At 34.8% G+C, this 10,452-nt stretch overlaps 1 protein-coding gene across 1 annotated transcript; it reads left to right on the plus strand.

Moving 5' to 3' along the window:
- The first annotated feature begins 7,282 nt into the window (after positions 1 to 7,282).
- On the plus strand, positions 7,283 to 9,278 carry LOC110911455 (protein PIN-LIKES 2). The gene is made up of 2 exons (XM_022156074.2): positions 7,283 to 7,489; positions 7,579 to 9,278. The coding sequence occupies exon 2, from the start codon at positions 7,618 to 7,620 to the stop codon at positions 8,920 to 8,922; it is 1,305 nt and encodes a 434-aa protein (XP_022011766.1). The 5' UTR covers positions 7,283 to 7,489; positions 7,579 to 7,617; the 3' UTR covers positions 8,923 to 9,278.
- Positions 9,279 to 10,452: the final 1,174 nt, after the last annotated feature.

The raw sequence follows: 10,452 nt of genomic DNA on the forward strand, positions 1-10,452 counted from the left end.
TGACAAATTTACCCTCATCTTCTCCACTCTATAAAAACAAAACAACCCCACCCCAACCCCACCCACCCCACCTTTCTCTCTGTTTCCTCCCACCACCAACCACCACCCACCTCCCACCTACACCACAAGACCCCACCTTCACCGTCTTCTCTCTAAACAGAACCATTATCATCATCATCCTGATCCAAACAAAACCCTATCTCAGAAAAAGTATTAAAGTTCTTCGAGAACCCCTTCAACTTCTTCTTCATATCCTTCTTCTTCAACACCGTCTCATCTTTCTCTTTCTCCTTCACCGCCATTCTGGTCCCCTCATAATACTTTAAATGACCCTTATCAGAATACTCACCGGCAACCACACACACACCCAACGACTTCCGATTAAATCGCTGCTTAACACCGACCGAATTCGGTTTTCTCACCGTCGTAAACAACCGCGAGTGGCGGGAGTTGGACACGTCAGCAGCGGCAGAAGAGAAACACGGCGATTGATGGAACACAACTCCGGCGACCTCCATTGATACTAAGTTCAATTGATGTTAAGGGGAATTGTGAATTTGAGTTTTGTTGGATTGGATTTGTGACGCAAAAACAATTTGATTGAATCAGTGGATTTCGTTTTATACAAGGAAGGGATATATTTTGTGAGACAGGAACTAGTGTTTTTTTTTAATGTGTCGGTGACTAATAGTGGGGGAAACAGAGAGAAAGGTGGGGGTGGTTGGGGTGGGGTTGTTTTGTTTTTATATAGTGGAGAAAATGAAGGGTAAATTTTTCATTTCACATTCACTTAACGGAGAAAACTAACTGTCATCCACTCCAGGGACTATCCGAGTAACAAACTATCAAACCAAAGGGAGCACCAGTGTAATTTCCAAAAGTTGGGGACTATAGGTGTTATTTTGCAAAACCACATGGACTATCCGTGCATTTTACTCTTTTGGATTTGAAAAATTCGAAATTCGACTCGAGTCAACTTCGATTATCAAGCTTCGAATTTGATTTTCAAATATTCGACTTCTATTTGAGTCGTAATCGAATACGTTATGATTTTCAATTCGATTAGATTTAAAATTTGAATTCAAAGTATACGTATATATTTTTATATATTTATATACAATTAATATCTATATCTATATATATCTATGTCTATACTATATAATAAAATAAAGTAACGAGGGACACATGTTATTCATTGCAGGCACCCACTTTTTAGTTTTCCCATCTTTCTCTCACACTTAATTGTAGATAATTATTTTTTAATTAAATAACTACAAGTTTTAAAACATATTATCAAGTTACAACATCCCATATTTCAAGTCAACATTTATCTATATCTATATATTTATATTTATCTTCTAATAAAGGATTCAACGAATAGGGGAAGGTTCATTTGAGAAGAAAATTTAATTGAGAAGAAAAAGAACAAAGGGTAATTTTGTAAAACATTAAATAGTTTTTTCACTTGTCTTATTTATTATCATTTTTGACTAATTAATTAGTCATAAATACTATTATCCTCCACCTTAACTTTTTTTTTCCTACACACATCAAAAGTTATCCTACATATTTCGAAATTCATCCTACACGTTGAAATTTATCCTACACAACTCGTAATTTGTCCTACAACTCGTAATTTATCCTACACTTTAAATTATTTATATTATTTTTTTGAAAAAATATATATTTTGAAGATAAGTTACAAAAAATTTAATGTACTAGCTGTTAAAGAGGAAGACTACAAATTAATTACCTATGTAGATTTACCAATGTACCCTTGTAGTAACATTAAATACTTATATTAAATGAAGTAAAACAAAGCAATCTTATTGGTTGAAATTTCTTCTTTTTTCTTCTTACAAAAATTTTCTTCTCATTTGAACTCTCCACTCAACGAATATTATCGTATATAATCTTTATCTTTATTTTTATTTTATTTTATTTTTTGCTTCTATGTTATTTTTTAAATATTTATTTTATTAACTATTTCTTTTATTTTTTTCTTATTAATAAAAACTAATTAATATTTTATTGATCCAACCACGTGTAACACACGTTTCTGACCTCTTAATAAATAAAAATAACAAAGTAAAATGTTATAACTTGTGTAATACACATGTTTATAGCCTAATAATAAATAAATAAACAAAGTAAAATGTTATACTCTGTAAATAGTACATCAAAGTTTATTTTTCCAAAAAAAAGGTATATTGACAACTACGTGTATTAATTGATTACATATATTTATTCAAGTCGTGTTATACACGTGTTTATTCAACTCATGCAATACACGGGTTTTAAAGATGCAACTTTTTTTTTACATAGTATATAAAAATATGTTTAATCAGCCCATGTAATACACAGGGGTTCTAACCTAGTATATAGGATTGTAAACGAACCGAACGTTCTTGAACTGTTCGTGAACTTGTTCGGCGGAAAGTTTGTTTATGTTCGTTTATTTAATAAACGAACGAACATGAACAAATTTATTTGTACGTTTAATTAAATGAACAAACATGAACACACGTGTTGTTGGTTTATGTTTGTTCATTTATATTTTAACAAATACAAATGGAGTTGTATTTATACAAATATAAACATAAATAGGTTTTCTAACTACTTATATAGATATAACTAGTTGATAATTGGGCTTTCCAGTAATTAAAAAAATGTGTTTTCCAATAGAACTTATCATAATCAATCAATAATTTATATAAAAGTCTACTTTTTGTCCGTTTATGTTTGGTCATTTATGTTCATTTGTATTGTTTGATAATTTGTTAATTTATGTTCGTTTAAGTTTATTTGTTTATGTTCATTTATGTTTGTGAACTGTTCGTTTAAGTTTTAAACGAACAAACATAAACGAACACGAACATGAACACAAAAATGTGTTCGATTATATGTTCGTGTTCAGTTAAAGTTAAACGAACAAACACGAAAATGCATCTGTTCGTGTACGTTGGGTTTGTTTACATGCCTACTAGTATATATATATACACACACACATGTATGGTAAAAAAAAACTTCAAAATTTGAAACCGAATTTATTTTAGTTCGAGTTTGAAATATAAATCAAATCGAATTTCGGTTTGGGCAAAACATTCAAATAGAATATATTAAATCTAAATTGAATTTGAATTGAATACAAATGTAAGTAAAACATAAAAAATTGAAAAAGGCAACTCGATTAATTTAAAAAGGAAAATTGGATTTAAATAATCCCAGGTTTCTCAAATTAGCCGATAATAATCCCAACTAAGTTATTGGGCGATAGTAATCCGAACTGGTTCACTTTTGGCCGATAATAGTCCGCCGTTAAAAATAGCTACGGAGTTACGTTTTTTTCGAATTACAAAGTGATATTTTATGGATTTTGATCAGAACGAGGATACGAGTCGATTTATGTAAAACTTACCTTAAAACGATGCTTTAAACGGCTTAATTTTTGTTAATTGGAAGTTTAAACACCCGAATTGAAGCACCGTTTTTGTCGTTTGGGGCAGTATTTCGAGGTAAATTTTACTCAATCAACTCGTATCCTCTTTCTAATTAAAATCCCTAAAACATCAGTTTGTAATTCGGAAAAAAACTTAACTCCGTTAAGCTATATTTAACGCAGACTATTATCGACCAAAAGTAGACCAGTTCGGATTATTATCGGCCAATAACTGAGTTAGGATTATTATCGATCAATTGAGAAAGCTAGGATTACTTAAATCTAATTTGCCATTTAAAAATTAATTATCCATTACATAATTCGTCAAACACTTGTGTTGATTGTAATATGTTAGATTCTATATTTATTTATTTTTAAGAGTAAACTACAATTTTACCCCCTGGGGTTATATGCGATTGGCACTCTTACCCCCTCCCAGGAAAATTTTGTTGTCTTACCCCTCAACTATTGAAAAGCGCTGCAATATTACCCCTGAGACGTGAAAAGACTTTTTTGCCCCTGATAATAATAAGAAAATAGAAGTAAATAACACATTTACACCTTGTGTTTTACCTTCAAAAACACGTTTATACCATGTTTATTATAGTGTCTTCTCCGGCGATGTTCTAACCACCGGAGCACTTAACTCCGGCCTTCTCCGACGATGTCCCGGCCACCGGAGCACTTAACTCTGCGCGAAAATAGAATCGCTTTGTTGATTTTCACGTCATATCTTAATAAACTTCCCGATCATATATACGTCGTTCAAACTTCAAAGACATATGTAATGTTCGAAGGTCAGAAGATTCAGGGATCTTCCAACATCGTTGCCAAGCTGACGTCACTCCCGTTCCAACAGTGCAAGCATAGCATCACCACTTTTGATTGTCAGCCCTCTGGTCCTTCCGGCGGCATGCTTGTTTTCGTTTCCGGTAACCTCCAACTCGCCGACGAACAACATGCTCTTAAGTTCAGTTAGGTACATTATTCATTTAGTAGGTTTTATTTCAATACTTGTGTTTTTTCTACCACTTATTTAAATTTGCTACACCTAATTGTATAAAAATAAATATAAACTGTGTGTGTTTTATAGATTGTAGTTGTTTGTTTATCTAATGAACTGTTTGATTAGCGAGTATTGAAGCAAACTGACAGGAGTTGATATTTGTAAGGTGTTTGGGATTGCCCAACTGAAACTGCTATCACATAGTCATTCACAGCACATCTGCACTTAACTCCACCGAAGCACTTAACTCCGACAAGACTGCCTCCCGATGAGCTCCCGATGGCAGCGACCAGATAGAGAGACGGAGAAAAAGACGAGATAGAGAGCGATAACGAGAGTGAGAGGATCAGACAACAATATGGAAGGTTGAACGGTGCTTCTCCGATGGTTGGAATATCGCCAGAGTGTCGGAATACGCTTCTCCGGTGGTTGGAATATCGTCAGAGAAGACACTTTAATAAAAGAGGGTTTAAACGTGTCGGCTTAGGTAAAGCACATGGGGTAATATTGAAGTTTACTATATAAATATGGGCAAGATTAGGAAAATACCCTTTTGATTATGTTACAGTTTTACCCCTCATGGGGGTAATATTGTAGCGTTTTTCAAATAGTTGAGGGGTAAGACAGCAAAATTTTCCTAAAAGGAGGTAAAAGTATCAATTGCATATCTAATCTAACTACTATAATAAAAGAAACCAACATTTGGACACGTGTCATTCATTGAAGGTATCCTCAAATTTATATTTATCTAAATAAATAAATAATAAATTAATATTAAATCTTATCATACTTTAATAAAGAATTATCATCGAATCTAAATTGTTAATTTAATATATTTTTAAAACAAATACCTCTCTTATCTACTTATCTTATATTAAATATATAAATAATAAATTAATATTAAATGTTATCCTAATTATTTAAAAACATAACTTTTTTTTTTGTTATTTGGTATACAAAATTATGTTTATTCAACTCGAGTAAAACGCGAGTTTTTTAAGGATATAATTTTTTTTTATTATTTGGTAGATTTTTCAACACGACTATACACGGGTTTTTTTAAAGATACGACGTTTTTTGTATTTAATATACAAAATTACATTTATTTAGGATATAATTTTTTTATTATTTGGTAGATTTTTCAACCCGACTATACACAGGTTTTTTAAAGATACGACGTTTTTAGTATTTAATATACAAAAATACATTTATTTAATCTGTGTAATACTCATGGTTTTTAAAGATACAACTCTTTTTTATATCTATTCAACACGTGTAATATACGCAGTGGCGGACTCACCTTATAGGGTGGGTGGGCGGCCGCACCCCTTGAAAATTTAGTGGTATTTTTCGCGAAAAATCCCGACCGCACCTCTTGGAAATTTTCGCCTGCACCCCTTGAAAAATTCCGACCGCACCCTTTGGATATTTTCGTCCGCACCCCTTAGAAAAAAATGTTAGGAATTTATATAAAAAAAATTGTGAACACGGATTGTAACCCGATCAAATTATGTAAACAAGTTAGCCCACTAACCTCTTTAATAAAACTTAAATTCATTCCATCAACCCCAATAACTTAAAACCCATTCAAGCCCAACCCAACTACTAGTTTTGCTAAACAAAATCAGTCCACATAATTAAAAAAAAACCCAAATCGCTGCCACTTGCCAGCGACTCCTGCCCTCCCTCTGCCTCACCAGCATAATTCCGCCCGGCGACTACAAAATTCCGGCTGCAAACTGGTTAATTCAGGCCGCCCCTGACAGGTACAAGTTTTGTTTTGTTTTGTTTTGTTTTTTTTTTGATGTTATGCGATTTTGTTCAAGAGTCATGAGATAGTAAGATTTTAGGATGGGTTAAAAAAGTTTAAACTTTTATGTGTTTTGAGGTTGTTTGGGGTTGTTCTAGTCTTTATAGTATGGGTTTGTTGTTTCTTAATTTCTTATTGATTATATGATTCTAGTATAAGGTTTGAAAAGATGAAATTCAAAAATTGAACTTAAATAGGTAATTCGATTTGTTTTGATATTTTATTGGGTTTTTTCAATAGAAACATATATATATATACATATATTTGTTAAAAAGGTTTAAAATTTTATATGTTTTTATGTATTTTTGAGTTGTTCTAGTCTTTAGTTGGGTGGTTTTGTTGATTATATGATTGTTGGTTGGTAAATAACAATTACTAGGGCTTGAAATTCAAATGGGCCCGACCCGATCTGATTGTTAATGTGATAAGAAGTTAGGAAATAAGGTTTAATTGTTTGAAAATTGAAATGGACCCGACCCGATCTGATTCGACCCGCTATGAAAGTTTGTTTGTTTGTGTTTACTTGTTTTACATGACCCGATCCGACCCTCTATGAACCGATTTTTTTATATAGCTAGAGGTCTAAAATCTTTAAAAAATTTTCGCACCCCTAGGAAAAAACTCCTGGGTCCGCCACTGAATATACGGGGTTCTAAAAAAATGAATAAGTCCAGGGGGATGACATCCCATTCTACGAGTTTACTTACGGCTGGAGTAAGCAGAGAGTCAAAAAAGTCCAGAGAAGCTTTTCAAGTAGGATTCGAACCTACGCCCGACTAGTCAATTACCAGCCGATCGCTCTACCACTGAGCTTGAATTATATTTATTTAACCCGTAAAATATACAAGGTTCATAAATATATAAGTTTTTATTATTTAATGTATAAAATTACATTTATTCAACCTGTATAATACACGGAATTCTAACCTAGTAACCCCGTAACATAAAGTAAAATTGGAGTTTAGCCCGTTTTTAAATTAGTTACAACTCATTTATAAAAGTAAAGAATTTAGTCTCTTCACAACTCGAGTGCAATCTTGTAGGTTCTACTAGTTGATAATATTATATTATTAAAAGTTAAAAGCAATAATATCGTAAAGAAGATGATCTATATCCACATAATCCATGTATCATGTGAGAAGTAGGATTTATAAGAATCTTACAAGTTACAAATTCACCCAAACTATTTCTCGTCTAATTTGTTATTTCTGTAAAATCTTCAAATCTCGCAGAGGTAAGGCTCCCTATTGCTTAATTTCAGTTCTATTGTTGTCAATTTTGCATAAAATTATCTAATTATTCACTTTAATTCATAAATTGCAGAACAAAAAAATTAGGGTTTCATCAAATTAGAAAAAAAAAATGCATAGACTGTTGATTGGGTTACAAACTAGCATGAACACAATGCAAGAAGAGATTATTAGTGCAGTAGTACCATTATTAAAGCTGTTATCACTCACTGTTATTGGATTAATACTTGCTCACCACAAAACACAAATAATCCCCAAAGCCACATTTAAGTTGTTAAGCAAGTTAGTATTTGCTCTGTTTTTACCCTGCCTTATATTCATCGATTTAGGCCGATCGATTACGCTGCGTAATCTTTTTCTCTGGTGGTTTGTTCCTGTGAATGTGGTAGTTAGTATGCTGTTAGGGTTCTTGTTGGGTGTTGTGGTTGTGTTGTTGTGTCGGCCGCCACCGCAGTTTAGGAGGTTTACGATCGTTATGACCGCGTGTGGGAACACGGGGAATCTTCCGATTGCGATACTGGGCTCGCTTTGTCATAGTGAGGATAACCCGTTTGGGCCGAATTGTCACCAACGAGGTGTTGCGTATGTGTCGATCGCGCAGTGGATATCGGTTGTTCTTGTGTATACTCTTGTTTATCATATGATGGAGCCTCCTGTTGAGTATTATGAGATTGTCGAAGAAGAAAATGTTGAAAGTTGTGGCGGTGGTGGTGGTGGTGGTTTCGGGCCGTTGGTTGTTGAAGCCGAATGGCCGCCTGGCGTTGAGGAGACCGAAATTTCAACGAAACCGTTTAAAGATTATTCGCGTAATGAAAATGACGAAGAAATACAAGTGACTGAAAACAGAACGGAACCCATAAGTTCGAAAATGGTTAAGAAGGTTAGACTTGTTGCGGAAAAGACTCCGATCAAGAACATTTTTCAACCTCCAACAATAGCGTCTCTGCTAGCTATAATCATCGGCTCGATCCCTCATGCGAAGTCTTTTGTTTTCGGACGTGACGCACCGCTCAGTTTCATAACCGACAGTTTGGAGATCTTGGGTGGGGCCATGGTGCCTTCGGTTATGCTTGTGTTGGGGGGTATGCTTGCTGAGGGACCGTACGTGTCAAAACTTGGACTCAAAACAACGGTTGGTGTGATTGTGGCTAGATTGTTGGTGCTTCCAGTATTTGGAATCGGAGTTGTTGGTTTGGCTGATAAGATGCATCTTCTTATTGCCGATGACGCGATGTATAGATACGTGCTTTTGTTACAGTATGCAACCCCGAGTGCGATTCTTTTGGGAGCTGTTGCGAGAATGAGAGGTTATGCTGTTAGTGAAGCCTCTGCGCTTTTGTTTTGGCAACATGTGTTTGCACTCTTTTCACTTTCGTTTTACATATTCGCCTACTCTAAACTGGTATCGGTTGTATAAAGCGCGTTTTTGGATTTTGTAAGAGGCCTTTAAATCTTGTGAAAGACGGCGAAAAAGAAAGCATGGTGATTCAACATTGGGAACCATATAAATTAATCAGCATATCCGAACTGTTGGATGATGGCCAGAGCTACTTAAGCAACAATCTCGATGATGTTTTCAGAGCTTTGTAGAACGCAGTTGAAGATTCTGGGCTTCGTTCAACTGGTATTATTTTTACTACTATGATGATTTTAGACGCTATGCTTCATGATACGATCCATTCTTGAAAATTTGTGGTTTGCATATTTTTGTTGATACGCTGCATATAAATGATCATATTTGTGAGTGAAAATCGAACATTACATTTTTTTTTTTTAAAATGGATGGTTTTGCAATAGATATGTCAAAGAAAGGAGCATGGTCAATGTTTGACTATAGATGTATATCAATGTTGTAGAAATCGTTTTTAGGCGGCGCCTAGGCGGCAATTAGTCGGTCATCGGAGGTCTGCCGCCTGGATGTTTTTAGAGAACTATAATGAGAACTATAGCATGAATTTGGCGATTAGTCGGTCATCGGAGAACTATAGCATGCCCTCTCACCGAGAGAGGGGTATACATACTCCTGTGATGTTTTTAGACTGTTGTCAGTAACTGTTATATATTTTGTCCTGCTAGAGTGGTGTTCGGAGTTACTTTGTCCCCAGCCAAAGGCTGGGCTGGTGATAGTTGCCCATGCGTTGATGCCTGGGTTAGTTAATAATGTTTGTCAGCATACTCGATGCCTTGTACGTGCTTTGGCTTTGTCCAGCCAAAGCCTATGGCCTTTGGCTAACTTGGTTACCGCATCATCCCCCCTAGTCCAGTCCATGACGTCAGGTTATGGGTCACACTAAATATTAAGTTTGGTCGTATATCTACCCGTATGTTTTGTGGGTCAACTGGATTATTTTAGTCTTGTCACATCGAGAGTGAAATGATTTGGGTGGATGATTGCGTGGATTGTCAAGTTATTTCTCGTCCCATCAAGACACACGTTTGGTATTATGTTAGGACGCGTCACAATATTGACTTGCGTATTTCTGAATTTTTGATCTAGCGTTTCTTCACGTTGTGTTTCTTTGAATCTATACGTATAAGTAATTGTTCTCTCCTACATCCAAGCCCTGAATTTGAAAATTTTGAGATATTTTTGTTGTCTTTTTTTCAATTATCTGTCGCTATGTGTTTCCCTCTCTCTTTGCTTCTTTATTTGTCATGTCCCGTGTCAGAGTGAGTCTCTCTGGAATTAGCATCTCTATCATCTACGATAGAGGTAACGTTTGCTTATATCTTACTCTTTCTATATCTTACCAATAGTTTTGCTATGAGTGGGATTTTACTTGGTATGGTTGTAGTATCTGTCATGTCTTGCATCCGAATGGCATCCAGATTTAACATGGGAGAAGCAAGTTCCGTTTTGTCGGAAAAGACCATATGGGAGTTTGTCGATAGTTGTTATGGTGTAGATTGTAGTCTTCCTCCCGTCTTACCTATATTACATATGTTA

The sequence above is a fragment of the Helianthus annuus genome, chromosome 15 (assembly GCF_002127325.2).
Source record: "Helianthus annuus cultivar XRQ/B chromosome 15, HanXRQr2.0-SUNRISE, whole genome shotgun sequence".
Classification (NCBI taxonomy): Eukaryota; Viridiplantae; Streptophyta; class Magnoliopsida; order Asterales; family Asteraceae; genus Helianthus; species Helianthus annuus.

What these genes read in the sequence shown, in the direction of transcription:
- LOC110911455 (XM_022156074.2), top strand. Translation starts at nt 7,618, where the DNA reads ATGCATAGACTGTTGATTGGGTTACAAACTAGCATGAACACAATGCAA.